A 15,870-nucleotide genomic window follows, 5' to 3' on the forward strand; every position below is an offset into this window, starting at 1 on the left:
TATGTCTTGGTTGTACTTACCCACCTAAGGTTTGGCATATCTGATGGTATTTTTGCAATTCTACAGAAACCTGTAAATGTACTCCAGAATTTAAGCTAGGTTTATTAGCTTTATTAAGTAGGCTATTTCACTTCAAAGTTATTTTCTTTTAGCCAAACTTAGGATTAATTTACCCCAATAACCATTAGCTCTGTATCAATTTTTTATGTAGCCCAATCTTTCCGAGCATGCTAGACCTGAGTAAATGAAACCACCGACACACTTTGGACCCAGAACACTCACATCATCAGTTTTGGGCTTTGCTCCAGAAGTACGCCCATGGCATAAACGCTCTATTCAGTTGTTTAGGACCACAACCGCTGGAAGGGGGGGGGGGGGGGCACACGACCACGAGGGGCACAGCCCACAGATTTGTTTAGGGCCACCAAAATCTTAGGGCTGGCTCTGAGAAGTAATAACATTATGTATTACTGCCTGGGAGAAGCAATTTGTTACACAACAAAGCAATGAATTGTATTACTTTTTGATAGTCATTTTTAATGACAATAACATGTCTCCTCTATTCTAGACACATCAGTCCTAAACTGTGACGTGGGGAGCAATAAAGAATTGGGACCTGTGGATGAAGGATACAATGGTAATGTCATCACTCAATTTCAAGCGTTATTGTTATACTATTAAACCTCATTCATTCCCTTCCGAGTCCAGTGAAGATCAGTCTCACCATTGGCTCTCACTGTCATAACAACTGTAGACTAATAATCTATCAAACTGTCGTTCCTTAAAATATTAGTATCAGGCACACTATACCACTGACTGTGTGGCCTTGTGTTTTTCCCCTATCACTAAAACTACATTAGAATAGCACATAATGTGATATCATGATATAAACCGCGTAAAAATTGCGTGTGAATGGACGTGAATGGTGAATGCTAACGATCGTAAATTTAAACGGTTGAAATGTTGAAGTGACGAGGAAGCAGGCCTAACTGTTTTCTGATATTCCGGGCACAGGAGCTGTAGAAGAATTTACCGGAGTCCCGGCGGGGCTCAACGTGCAACTAGTCGACTATCTGTTCTCTTCACATATACAGTTCTTGGAGCTGATGTTTTTCCCAGGAAACTCGACGGCTACCGTGTACTCTAAATCAGCGTTAGATGCAGATGTATTCATTGCGGTAAGCGTGGCATGCTGCCTGGAAGCAAATCTGGGCTTGCCCTTGTCTGAAGCTGACAGGAAAATCACTGCAATATCTGATCGCCTAACACAGACTGCCGTAATCAGTAAGGTGCACAGGTTTGTGATCAGTTTACTGAACGAAAAGACACACACACACACATCTTACATTGGCCCTCTGTGATTAAAAAAAGCTTATTTAATTGAAACTCCAATCAAATTTTCAAACAAAAAAGCAAAATCCATGTCAGATCACCAGAACAGATCACGAGTCACTGAAAAGTTCTCTATGAAGATTTTTTTTTTTTTTTTTTGAAGTTCAAGTTTAGGCAATTTTTTTCTCAACTCGGTGAATGGGAAATATGGAAACAAATTGGTTCTGACGGTACACAACCCTAAAAATTATAAATCCAATGGCTTTACATATGGTAGGCCTATATGTCATTTGCACAGTGTAAAACATTCACGTGTCTTTGTTTTCTATCTAGAGCCAGCGTAAACTGTATTATTCTCTCCGATGCTCAAATAATGTAAGTATGTCAATTTAAATACCTGTCATTACGATATTTAGATGTATTACCATTTAGATGTGTTTATTTTGTAATTATCTTTAAAAAATCTACCTTCAGGTTGAAAACAAACGAGTTCTCATGCTCAACGACTTGAATGACAATACCCCTATTTTCGATGCCCGGGCATACAGCTCAACAGTATCTGAGGTAAACATGTTAATGTCGAAGTATAACTTGTAGCCTAAATGTAGAATGCTGTAAGAATCCAATCAGACACACCAAACGGCGGAAGAACCATGTGCAGTCTTACCTGTTGCCATTGGAACGGGGTTAATTTAACGTTATCTTGGTTATCTGAATCCAAAATAAAGTTTTAACCTTTCCTCTGTGCTAACAGTTAGCGTATATATAGAAGGAGAGAGTGCGCATGCATCAGAAGCAGAGTTCATTGATCAGTACGACTGGGAATTCTATTTTTCAATTGTGCCAATTGTTATTTTTCTCTCTGACATCGGATGATATCTGACAGCTTGGCACCCGGGGCTTGAGAATTAAAATCGCACAGACGTCCTCCATTATAGCTTCAACTCCCGCTTTTCTTCCCTCGTGCTGTTGGCGGCCCCTACAGTCTGAGCATGCACTAACGTTAGAGCGCCCGCGAGAAACCGTACTCGAATTGGACTGAATCTGATTGGACATGTCCGTTTTGTGTCTCTCTAATCAGAGTCTGGCTGTGAACTCGGCAGTAATCCGAGTACGCGCCACAGATGCGGACGTCTCACCAGAATACAACAGGATTACATATTCCATAATGGTAAATCGCATTTAGGCTACCATAACCATACCATAACTATGTGCATATCATTAATATCTGATCTCACGGTAAAATAAACCAATTAAAAAACACGAAGACTCGGTATTGATCTCAAAGAATAAATTATGAGACATTTAAAACTGTACATGTCTGAGCAGCACACTGTAGGTAACATAACATTTTTCCCAAAAAGAGGGGTACACATTTTCAGGAAGACAATGCTTCATGCGGGGTTAGACTAGCCTACTAACAAAATTGTGCCCATTTAATATTTTTGCATTTTATTTTTCAGCCCCCCGTCCCCAGTGAGTTTGAGATGACATCTGATGGAACGATTGTTTTGAAAAAACCCCTTAACTACGACGTAGCCACTGGCTACAGTTTCATGGTGGAAGCCCGGGTATGTAACGTCACAGGCCCTGTTCTTGTCAACAGAAATGTCAGGTGTTGTTAAATATATTGCATGGTAAGGAAAAATAAAATAAAATGATTTTACGAGAAAAAACATAGATGTAAGAAAGTACAAAGGCGTGTGTATTTCCACACTTTTTTGGACATTTATTTTTTTAAATAGGATGACGGGGATCGTTCAGCCACAGCACCTGTCACAATTACAGTGGAAGACTTTGACAACATGAATCCCTATTTTAATCAAAGTCTTTATCATGCCGTCATTCCCGAACTTGAGGTGAGTATCGTTCGTTTAAAAAAAAAATCAAACCGTTTTACATTGTAGTTTTCCATTTTTTATATATTAATTCCTGTGAACCGTGATTTTTTTTTGTGCACTTCCTCTTTAAGGTTGGAGAGTTTCTGAGCATCCAGCCTGAAGCAATAGAGGCCAGAGATGGGGACACTGGGATAAACCAGCCCATAATCTATAGCATCAGTGCAGGTATTTAACAGCCTTCCTTGTTTGTTGTCCACCCCAAATGAGCTTGGGAAAAATAATTCACAATCAACATGTTCATAGGAAAGGGGGGTCATTAGTAGTTTGGCTTTCTTCAATAAAACTCATTTTGTGTGTGTGTGTGTGCATATATGTTGATTTATATGTTAGTTGTCCACCCCAAATGAGCTTGGGAAAAATAATTCACAATCGACATGTTCATAGGAAAGGGGGGTCATTAGTAGTTTGGCTTTCTTCAATAAAACTCATTTTTGTGTGTGTGCATATATGTTCATTTATGTGTATTTGCGTGTGAATCCCAGTCTCCCCAAGTGACTACACAAGCTCCTTCACCATTAACCCTGTCAGTGGCATCATCATCGTGGTGAACAGTCTGGACAGGGAGGAGGTTGCCATGGTGACTGTGAACATCAAGGTATTTCCCAGTCATCATACTGCCAATGTAACACAGGCTGTCAGAGCAAGAGACTAAATGTACTGAATGGGCTCTGCAGAAGAGCGTCAGGGCCAACACACGTTACAGGAATTTTAAGCGTGGCACATGCACTTTTGATACGTGAATTTTAATGAATGGCAGAAGTTTACACGCGGTACGTTAACTTTGTGTGACAGGCAGCTCAGAGCGATGACAGCCTCAAGACGGCACAAGCGGTGGTGTCTGTGACGGTCGAGGACGTGAACGACAACGCGCCAGAGTTTGACCAAAGCGGATATTCCGCCACCATCCCGGAGAACTCCCCCGACGGCTCCTTTGTGCTGAGAGCCGGAGTCACGGACCGAGACGAAGTACGTCTGTAGTAAAACTAGTAAAACTGACCTTTGTCCCTTTGAAGAGTAGGCTTTTTTGGAATGTTGTTTTGTTCAAAATTCCAAGTCAGTGTTCTAGAACTCCACTTTGCTTTCTGTTACCGGCAGTGATTGTGACATCAGCATTAGAATGTTCAGTTAAGCGCATTCTAATCACAAATTTGTGATCTTGCACCCTAAAAGGGTTAAACACCACTGTTTGAAGACACAGTGCACTGTTCCTCTCTGATCATTCAGGGTCTTCATATCTTTACATTTGCATTCATGAGAATTTACAGCCTAATTTATCGCAGCTGAGTGTCTCTAACTCTGCTCCACAGGGCGGGTTCAACGGAACGCTCAGGATCATTCCGGATTCTGCGCCGTTCTCTATAAGCCCCGACGGAACTGTGCGGGTGAAGAATTCCACTGCCCTGGACAGAGAGGAGACTCCCAGATTCTCCTTACAGGTCAGAGCAGCAAGCCTCAGAGCAAGACACATAGTGCCGCAGTGATCTCTTTTAGTACGATCCACTGTGGCCACCCAGTTTCCCCACCAAATACCTCTTGTGTCGGAAAGACAATTGGACCCATGGAAACTTTGAGGCTGATAAAAACATCTTCTCTTCCATGCCATCTTTTCCATTAAGATCAAAGCAGATCAAAGATTTGACAGAGTACATGTAACTCCTTTCAGACACCTAACACTCATAAATCAGAATGTAATACTGTGTGTATAAAAAATTGGTCACTTGTGTGAGTAAGCTTATATTTGAACTGCTTCACCTTAGTTAATCTCTTTTAATCGTATGGCTGCAGGTGGTGGCAGTTGACTCCCCCACCAATGGACTGAGCGCTACAGCCCAGCTCGACATCACTGTTCTGGACGTCAATGACAACAACCCCCAGTTCCTGCCCCTCCCAGACCCCGTCCTCATCCCTGAGGGGAACTACTCCGCCCAGAACCCGTGGGACATCTGCCGAATTTCCGCCACCGACCTCGACCAGGGCGACAACGGCAAGGTCACCCTCTCCCTGTCCAATCCCAACGCCCTGTTCCTGTTCAGGGAGGTGAGTGACGATCAGCCCCTCCCCTAAATCTGCCACTCATATTTACAAATCATAAACATAATCATAAAAATCTGATCTGCCGCGGTACGTGTCAGCTGAATGGTAGGTAGGGGAAACTGAAGAGAGCAGTCCACTCACGTAATTTGGATTCAAAATCCAAAATGTACGGCCTGCCTTGGAAGATCTCCAGACAGGACCAGACCTGGGTCAAATACATATATGTTTTCGGAATAAAATACTTTTCTACGCTTTACTGATCTTGTCTGGTGTACTGGAATGAAGTGCTCTCAAAAAGTTCAAATCCTTTTCTGTGCTCTACTGATCTTGCCTGATGCCAATAAGACCAGAGGGGGGGCTCTGGTCTTATTGGCATCAGGCAAGATCAGTAGAGCACAGAAAAGGATTTGAATCCAAAACAAATACGTATTTGACCCAGGTCTGGACAGGACTAATCCTGTCTGGAAATGTCAGGAAATAAAAGCAATCGGTAGCATTCAGATCTCTGCGTGTTCTTCATTTTTTCAAAATATTAAATATTTAAAAAAAACAATTATCAAACATACAAAATGGCTCAGGTCTGTGTTACACATGGTATTCAGTTGTTCCCTGGTCAGAAGCAGCACTGGGTTTCAGAAAGGCTGAGATCTTCGTCTCTAGCCGTGTCTGTTTGTCCCCTCGTAGGACGGGATGCTCCTTGCTGTGGGCCCCCTGGATCGAGAAGCGAAGGACGCCTATGAGCTGGTGATAACAGCCTTTGATCACGGCACGCCACATAGAAAGGTACTGCTACAGCGCCCCCTGCTGAGATAATGGCTCCTTTGCATCTTAAACTTCTCCCCTCCTCAGTAGTCCCATTACGTTACATTACATTACAGGTATTTAGCAGACACTCCTATGCAGAGCGATTTAAACGTCTGTTTGAATCCTAAATGCTGCATTGTTGCACAAACGTTTTGTGTGTTTTCTTCTGGTCTCTCACCCTCCCAAGCATTCCTTTAACAACCTGTCATTTACCAGATTGTCTGTCAAAAACCAGATTGTCTGTCATATGCCAGGTATTGTTCTCAAAAGTCCTGTCTTGTAAAATAAAGTTAATGATATTAAAGTGAAGTGGCTCAGTAAGTGAGGGGAGCAGTGGGCCAACATGATGTTGAAAATATTTTGGCGTACACATCGGTTTTGAAGCGCTAACACTATGTTGCCTAGTTCTGAGAACAGCGAAACAGAAAAATACCGTTTAAGAAGCATTTTAAATTTCTGGACTGGTGCTGCTCAGCACTTAATCTAAGAAGCCAGTCCAGTCAATCATTCCAGTCTGGCTTCCTGCTTTCAGCTGGTGGCAAACTGTTGTTCATTTGCTCTTGTACTTACATTTTCATTCCAAATGATTTCTGCACTTTGACCAGTCACATTACAGTTTTATTAGTCTGGTAAAACCTTTGCCTCCACAGCTCCCCCCAGTAATGGATAAAACTCCTCCCTAAAACTTTATGGTGTTTTTTACCACCAGAGAGCAGATAATCATTGGATTGATCACTGATAGCAAAATTAAAGCCAGCATTCTGTACCTTGATCAGTGTTTGAGATCTCTTTTAAAGACACATTATTTAAAAACATATCACTGCTTTTAATTTAATTTGATCTTTTTAAAATGGTTTATTAATTGTCTCACTGAAGGTTTTTATTTCTCCCCACCAGAACGTTACTCGCATCACGGTCACCATCACAGACGTTAACGATAACGACCCAGAGTTCAGCCAGACCACGTACTCCCGGGACATCCTGGTGAAGGACGCCAAGGAGGGGGACCTGGTGCTGACACTGTCCGCTACGGACAAGGACATTGGAAATAACTCTCTCATCACATACAGGTGACTGTTACGTCATCACATACAGGTGACTGTTACGTCATCACATACAGGTGACTGGCCCAGCTCTACGCTTGGCAACATTCCCTCACTTTGAATACAGCACACATTATGTGGGGTGAGGGGGTTGGTAATTTATTCAATGAATCATATTTGCGACTCACATTAAAAATGTATTTGGCAAATCAATCTAGTATGGTATTCACAAGAGTGTTGCCTAACCGTTTGAGGTCTTCAGTAAGCTTTGTTTTTTAGCTTACATCACAGTAGTTAATTGATGGCAGGTCAAATTCACAAGAGGTGGGGAAATATGGGACAGGGTGAACCCCCCGTACAGGACGAGGGGCCATAGTGTAGTGGGATTTTTGGGAACTGGACTGTAATTGTGAAAGTTGTGGGTATGACTTTTAGCGAAGGTACTTAAAAGCATATCTGACTGAAAGTGTAATGTCCCAAATTATACAGGACAGTTGGCATCCCAGTCTCTGTGTGCTGATGTTCTCGCTCTCTGGCTGCTCAGTTTCTCTGCAGGCTCTCCTCTCCTGAAACTCAACAACGAGACGGGTGAGATCACCGTGACCTCTGACCTTTTGGAGATCACAGAGGACACCATGCTTAAGCTCACTGCCCTGGCACAGGACCACGGGGAGCCCCAGCGCACCTCCACAGGTAAAAAAGGATCCAGGCCCAAACTTTGAGAGGAACCAACGGCGTTCACTTTGTAGTGGTAAAGAGACGTACATATGCATGTCTGAGACGTGCGTATGTGTGTCTGAGACGTGCGTATGTGTGTCTGAGACGTGCGTGCATGTGTCCAGACGTGCGTACGTGTGTCTGAGACGTACGTACGTGTCTGAGACATGTGTACGTGTGTCTGAGACATGTGTACATGCGTCTGAGACGTGCGTACATGCATCTGAGACATGTGTACGCGTGTCTGAGACGTACGTACGTGTGTCTGAGACATGTGTAAATGCGTCTGAGACGCGCATACGTGCGTCTGAGACGTGCATACAAGACGTGCGTACGCATGTCTGAGACGTGCGTACGTGTGTCTGAGTGTGTCCGGTCTTCCTCCGCAGCCTCTGTCCTGGTCTCCCTGTTCACCGTCAGCCCAGGAGTGGACTTCCAGAGCTCCGCCTACAATTTCACCGTGGCGGAGAACAAGCAGGCGGGCACGCAGGTGGGCGTGGTCAAGGCCTTGGCAGGTAGCTCGTTGGTTGAGATCACCTACACCCTGAGGTCGCACAAGGATCTGTTCTCTGTGAACGAGAAGGGCGTGGTCAGCACGCTCCGCCCCCTGGATAAGGAGACGCAGGAGTGGTACGCCATGGGGGTGGAGGCCACGAACTCCAGGACTCCTCCCAACACCGCCGTTGCCATGGTAACGCAGACCAAATGCAGTTTTTCTTATCCGTACTGAACATCACCTTCTCATTACTTTACATCATGCAAAGATAAATGGGCAGGCTAAAGCCTGAATAATTTTAAAATTGTTTCCAGTGTAAATGATTATTTGGGAATATTGTTTTGTCATGCATGATGTCTGAATATATATATATATTTATTTTTCTCCTGATAGCAGGGGCAACTTTTTCCTTCTCAGCACCAAGACCCGCTATTGACATCTCAAAATGATTCAGTGCACATTACCCAGGGCTGTTCAGAGACTTTTGGGGGCTCTAGGCAAAAAATAATGTGGGGGCCCCTCCAAAACACTGGCACCTTCTGATTCTGATGAAGAAGGTGGGGCCCTGGGTGAGAAGGCGGGGCCCTAGGTGTAGTGCCGTGTCTGCCTAGCGGGAGGGGCGACTCTGTCATGACCACAGAAGAAGTCTCGATTAGTTGGGGCAAGGTGTTTGATAAGATCACTCCACCTAACCCACGTTGTTTTCCAGGTGTCGATCCAGGTGGAGGACGTCAACGAGGCGCCAGAATTCACCAGCTCAAGCTACTCCGCCGAGATCGTTAGCATCGCACCATACAAATACCCCGTTGTGCAAGTGAAGGTATGACATCACACAGGCAGCAACAGTGGAAGAACAGTATATGAACAGCAACACTGTTGAGATTAGCAAATGAACAGCAACAGTGTTGAGATCAGCATGTGAACAGCAATAGGGTTGAGAACAGTACAGGAGTTCTTACAGTGGGAGATCATCTATAGTCGACAGCACATGAACAGCTACACTTCAGGGCTCTATGCTAAAAAGATTTCCAAGGAGCACACCAATGCATCCCAATTAGTAGATGTGCTCCTAAATGATTTTTACCAGTTAGTACACATCAATTTGGAGGAGCAACTGCTCCTAAAATGGGAGTACCATAGAGGCCTGTACAGTGAGACAGCAGCATGCTGGCAGCAATGGTGGATGAGCAGCACGTTTGAACCCGCAGCATCCCTAAACGCCCCCTCGCCTCCTCGCCCTCTGTCCCAGGCCACAGACCAGGACGTTGGGCAGACCGGGCAGCTGGTGTACAGCCTGGTGGAGGGCAGCCCGCTGTTCAACGTGGAGCCCTCCTCTGGACTGGTGTACGTGGTGTCTGTGGAGGGCCAGTCGGGAGAGAGGTTCCTCAAGGTGAAAGCCACAGACCCCCAGGGCCTTAGTGCCACCGCAGACATAAAGGTAAGCAGAGGTCTCCTACATATTACCGGTGGTTTGTGACCCTCTAACAGAATCATGGTTCTCAGTGTAACTGGTATAACCTCCAGAACCAAAGTGTTAGCAATGGCTATCAGCAAGAGATCAGGTCAGATCATGACATTGTTACAGTCAGTAAGAGCTAACTTAAGATGTCTGTTCTATATGTTAGCAACTTAATACAACATTTGGATCTTTCAAACGGAACTCAAAACTCAAAAAGGTTTGTCCTCCACTTTTCTTTTTTATATATGAAATTTTTTTTTCGTTGACATTTCTGAGTTGATATTTTAGTTCGTAAAAGTCACAATATCTTTACCGTTTGCAGCCACTGAGGAGTGCAAACCAAGAACCGCCAAGTTTCTGAAATAGCTTAAATGCAAGCTGCTTAGTTTGACTTATAAAACGACAAATGACAATTTGAGCATAGTCTACTGGACTAATTAAGGCTACAAATACATTTCTGTATGTGGCCTAAATGAATGGAGTAATATGTTTTGCAAAGTCATCATAGCTGCGAATGTCACTGGCAAAAGTCCTCACCTGTGTCTGACACTACTAGGTGACGATCCAGGAGAGAAAAACCAATGACGCTGTGGTCATCTCTCTAAACCGACCTTTCAGTATGGTAAACGAGAACATCCATGACATGGAGAGGTAAGATGATCACAAAAGCAAACATCAGTATTATAAAATCTGTCCCCACTGCAGTAAGGTACTTTAATGAAGCACTGAGTCCTTCGCACATTTTTATTGTAGGAAAATGGCAAGCATTGTTGGGCTCAATTGCCTGTTCTCATCATTATTTTATAGTATGTTATGTTGTTATGTCATGTTATGTTATGTATCTATCTATATATGCTTAAAATGCACAGGCACCGATAGGATAATGAGCTAAGAGCAATATCCATTTGCCCATTATATATGTATGTGTATATTCATCTTCTATTGTGAGGCTAACTGCCTGTTTGCTTTTCTTGGCACACCCCAGGTCCTTGGGGCTGGCACTGAACTGGACAGTGACGGTCATCGGCATCACGAGTGTAAACAGCTCTGTGGGTGAAGTCAGGAATTCCAGGGACAATGTCAAGACATACGTCACCTTCATCGCCACCAGCAGTGATGGCACAATTGTTCCCGCTAAAGACGTCGTAAGGTAGAACTGAACCGCCACCTTTGGTTAGCCTGGGCTAGCCTAGCCTGGACTGGGCTACTGCGGGCTGTTACGCAGCTGTTAATGAGCCGCGGGAATGTGATGTCACCAGGCCCCGCCCCTTGTCGTCCACAGGAAGCTGGAGAGCGAGAGGGAGACTGTGACGGCCGAGCTGACGAAGGTGTTTGGAGAGGGCGTGGAATACGCCGTGGAGACAGAGCCTGGTGTTCCAGATTCCTCCCTACAGACGCTCACCGTCGTTCTGAGCGTGCTTGGAGCAATCTTGGTATTGGGGTTGGTAGTCTTGTAAGCAAGTTTATTTTGTGCTAATTTGCATTTATTTTGTGCACCGAGCAGCTGCAACACAAACATAAAGTCCAATGCATGGATGAGGCCAAGCATGAAATCCAGACCGTGTCAGTGCTGACTGTGGCTGGTAGCCCCACAGAGTGATGCATAATTGGCAATTGCATTGCCCAGGGTACGGGAGGGTTCAGTCAGTTAGGGGTCTGCTTTTCATCCCTCTCTAGGGACCCTCACTGGTTGATTGGGTGCAAAAAGGCTACATGCCAAAGCCACATGTCAGACGTCCTCCTTCGACTCAACTCTGCATGAGCTTGCCCCATGTAGGCCCCATGTAGGATGTCAAATTTACATTAAAGTCAAACAGACAAAACTGTGGCTACTAAGTTTCAGATCTCAGCCAAACCCCTAAATTAACAGCTAACACATTGGTTGCCTTTGTACATTTTGTCATTAATTTATTTGAACTTTTTAGCAAATCAGCACCAGTAATGGATTTTACTCATTTCATTCCAGGGTTCTCACACGGAGAGGCTCGATACGGGTAGGAATGCAAAATCCTTCTATTTTTTCTGACCATTAACTGAGCCTTATTAGTCGGTTAATAACGGTTAACCAATAGGCTAAGCCTAAAATCCATAAAAACAGCAAACTGACATAAGCATATAGCCCATAGGAATCTGCAACAAAATAAAATAATTTAAATACAAGGAAGGGTTTATTAAGACATGGCACCATGACATTTTGGATTACAGATCATAGCAGTGCTAAACATTTTGGTAAGATGAAATCACACAGGGCCAAGTTACTTGAAATAAGTTAGGAAACATTGGGTATAATTGTTTTGGAATGCAGCTTGTTTAATTTGTGCGAGTTAAGATAGCCAATATTGCTTCTCGTAACTTGATGGCTGGGCCAGATTTTGCAAGTTTGAATTAATGACTTAAAGACAGTGCTTTGTGTGAGTAACTTGCCATTTTTGTATGTTGAAAACATGTTTTCTCCAGATTGTATTTATCCCAAGCAAAAAAATATTATACTTTCAAGTATGCTTTTTTTATAATGTACTCATTATACTTTTATTACATGTGTTAAGTATGTGTTAAACTGGTCACAATTTAAGTCTACTGAATCCATTAAAGTTGTACTTTTATACAACTTCAGTACAACGTACAGTAAGTGTACATAATTGTACTTAAGTGTACTAAATTGGGAGACTTTTTACAAACATAAAGTATATAACAAAGTATTGTAATTGAATAGGTGAGTTGTAAGTATTGTAAATACACTTTTGGCACAATTTTGGTTTATCACTGCTGTGTTCAAAATATAATTTAGCATTCTAAGTTATTGGATTCTGGACAGTTCGCCTATTCGATCTCAGAGCACACATGGCCAGGATTTGTAGGGTCCAGATGTTGGCAATAAAGATCAGTTGAATAAATTAAGAGGAGTCTTAAGCAGTGCTAAGCTTTCATCTGTGACAAAAGACTGACTTCATAGTCATTTCTCCTCTTTTGTTTAGATGCTGATTAACTTCAGAAACAATAGGGAAACTGACCACCAGATGAGCAATATCAATGCAACCTCAAAATGCTACGATGAAACAACAAGCCCGACCCAGAACACTGTGGACATCGCTGCAAGCACTTTGAATGTTCAGAAAAGTGCTATATAAGCTAAATGCAATGATTCATTCATTGTGTTAAAACTGTCTTTCATACGGTGAATCAGCTGTTACACATGTTATACATGCTTAATATATAGCTGTAGGCGTAATCAACATGAAACACGCATACAGTGCCTTCGGAAAGTATTCAGACAGCGCGCTTGGAGTTTGCCAAAATGCACCTAAAGGACTCTCAGACCACGCCTGGAGGAAACCAGGCACCACTCATCACCTGACCAATACCATCCCTACGGTGAAGCATGGTGGCAGCTTCATGCTGTGGGGATGTTTTTCAGCAGCAGGAACTGGGAGACTAGTTAGGATTGAGGGAAAGATGAACGGAGCAAAGCACAGAGAGATCCTTGATGAAAACCTGCACCAAAGCGCTCAGGACCTCAGACTGGGGCAAAGGTTCACCTTCCAACAGGACAACGACCCTAAGCACCCAGCCAAGACAACGCAGGAGTGGCTTCAGGACAGGTCTGCGAACGTCCTTGAGTGGCCCAGCCAGAGCCCAGAATTTAACCCGATCGAACATCTCTGGAGAGACCTGAAAATAGCTGTGCAGCAACGCTCCCCCCATCCAACCTGACAGAGCTTGAGAGGATCTAAGGAGAAGAATCTGAGAAATATGTGCGCTGCAGTCCTTTAGCTAACATTACCTTGATCTCAAACAGAATGCATCAAATACATTGATGAATGTATCTGGCTGCAGACAGGAACCACTAATATAATTCCACTTCTGATTATCTGCCTGTCTTGAAAGCCTGTGTGGTGCATGAAAGAAAGCAAAAGATTTCATTTTTATATTATCTTTTTTCATTAAAAATAAAATGTACAACATGCTAACTGACTATGTATACAATGTAGAGTAATATAATAAATGGCTTGTCATCTAAGTACAATATTGGCTCATTTTCATTACTTACACAAAAACAAGAACATGATGTTATTGCAGATAAGACTATTATTAATGATAATAGTAGTAATATCAAAATAAAAATATAATCATAAGCAAAACCTAGGTCTCCTGGATGAAATGCTCAACTCACACATCGGTTCTGTGCAGTGAACTTTAAAGACCCTGCTGGCTCAACCCCCTCCCTGTGGCTGTCACAGCCTCATGCTTGTTAATGCACTGGTGTGCCCGTGTAGGCTGGCACGTGCATGGTGAAATCATTACAGTACATTAATGCCATTTAGCAGACGCTCTTATACAGAGCAACTCACACAACATCCTACATCGCATCCATTTATACAGCTGGATATATACTGAAGCAATTAAGTGCCTTGCTCAAGGGTACAGCAGCGGTGTTCTACCTGGGGATCGAACCTGTGACCTTTAGGTTACAAGACCAACTCCTTACCCGTTATACTACACTGCCCTTATCGAAACATGCAGGCCTAAAACGAATGATAGAGATCTTGAAACTATGTTTGTAGACCAAGGACCGTGCCTGTAACATCTGTTTATGAAAATTCAATAAGTTTACATGGAGCATTTCAGTTTTATTGTTACATAAAAATAGCAATTCCAGACCACCTAACTTGAAGAAGACATAATTGTGTATGAAATTCCATACTGATGTTGGCTTATGTAGGAACTGCTTCATCCAGCTTATTTTTAATGTATTATTTAGGGTTGTAAAATCTAAGAAGTTGAGACCACCTAAATCATATGTATTCATTATTACAGGTTTTTTAACACAATGAGTTCTATTCCTTAAACTCAATTAAAGAGTATATCATCTATCATTTTAGAAAACTGTTTGTTGACATGCAAAGAGATGACTGCATATGTGAGTCTAGAAATACCTTCTGCTTTTGTTAGCAATATCCTTCCTTTCATGAATAAATATCTTTGCAATCAGTGGTTCGATTTGTGTATGGCTTTATTTATAAATGGATAAAAGTTGTCTTAGTACTTCATCTTAGTACTCATCTTTGACAATATTGATTCCTAAATGATCCGTTTCTTAACAGGTATATTATGAATACAGGGTGCCTCACAACCTTTAAGTAGAAATAACTCACATTTACTTATATTTAAAAAAGAGGTCTGATGCTTTAAACTTTTTTCATTACATGATATCAATTGCAATGGGAAATTGGTTATCATCCTTTGTAAATAAACAAGCACGTAACCGTCCAGACCCACGGCGCAACTCACTTCTGCAGACACATTTTAGCTGGCACCGCCTACGCATGCGTCCCACAAAACGTCCCTGAAAGGTCGTCCGTGAGTAAGTGAGTGAGAGTGACCACAATTCAGGTCCTCCATGAGTGAGTGAGTGACCACAATTCAGGTCGTCCATGAGTGAGTGAGTGAGTGACCACAATTCAGGTCGTCCATGAGTGAGTGAGTGACCACAATTTGCCATGCATAGCCCACGGCGGCAGTTCCTGCACGCTGTGGGAAAAAGTATCATCCACTAGGTGATTTCAAATTTCTTTACCGGCAGTCTTCTTAAAGTAAGTGGTGAGGAGCCCTGTACATATGAGGATGAGATAAGGAGCAGATACCACGTTCCAGGTCAAATCAAGTAGAAGAGCCAGATCTTAATTTTATTTAATTCCCATTTCGTGCTTAGTTTTAATAGCTTTGCAAAAAAAAAAGCAGTCTCTTAGTAATCAAGTAGAAAACAAAACGTGACACAACGTGACTCTGCCTTCCCCGATTGGTTTCAACCTGTTTTCAGTCATTTTCCTTGAAAAACTGACTGAAATCCTATCTGCCTGAACCACAGGTAGCCCAATGCCATTGGCCTGTAGTATACGTAAACAAGGCACTGAAGTTGCAAGAAATATGGCAAAGAAGGAGTTGGGCTTACATGTGTAGAGCAGTGTAAACATTGTGGCAAGAAGGTTATTCCCAGCGAGAAATTGCAAAGAAGCTTAAGATCGCCAGCTGCAGTGGTCAGTAGCCAGTCAGAGGGGCAGACAGAATTCCAATAAATTGTTTAAT

At 42.9% G+C, this 15,870-nt stretch overlaps 1 protein-coding gene across 1 annotated transcript; it reads left to right on the forward strand.

Moving 5' to 3' along the window:
• Nucleotides 1–3,137: 3,137 nt before the first annotated feature.
• LOC118221711 (cadherin EGF LAG seven-pass G-type receptor 1-like) lies at nt 3,138–13,143 on the forward strand. Its single transcript, XM_035407014.1, has 17 exons — nt 3,138–3,191; nt 3,305–3,398; nt 3,716–3,828; nt 4,026–4,199; nt 4,541–4,669; nt 5,019–5,270; nt 5,952–6,050; nt 6,969–7,141; nt 7,659–7,807; nt 8,221–8,522; nt 9,037–9,147; nt 9,577–9,765; nt 10,343–10,437; nt 10,772–10,936; nt 11,069–11,239; nt 11,753–11,780; nt 12,762–13,143. Exons 1-17 carry the CDS (start codon nt 3,138–3,140, stop codon nt 12,912–12,914), a joined length of 2,451 nt encoding a protein of 816 aa, XP_035262905.1. The 3' UTR covers nt 12,915–13,143.
• The last annotated feature ends 2,727 nt before the right edge of the window (nt 13,144–15,870 follow it).

The sequence above is a fragment of the Anguilla anguilla genome, chromosome 2 (assembly GCF_013347855.1).
Source record: "Anguilla anguilla isolate fAngAng1 chromosome 2, fAngAng1.pri, whole genome shotgun sequence".
NCBI classification, from domain to species: Eukaryota; Metazoa; Chordata; class Actinopteri; order Anguilliformes; family Anguillidae; genus Anguilla; species Anguilla anguilla.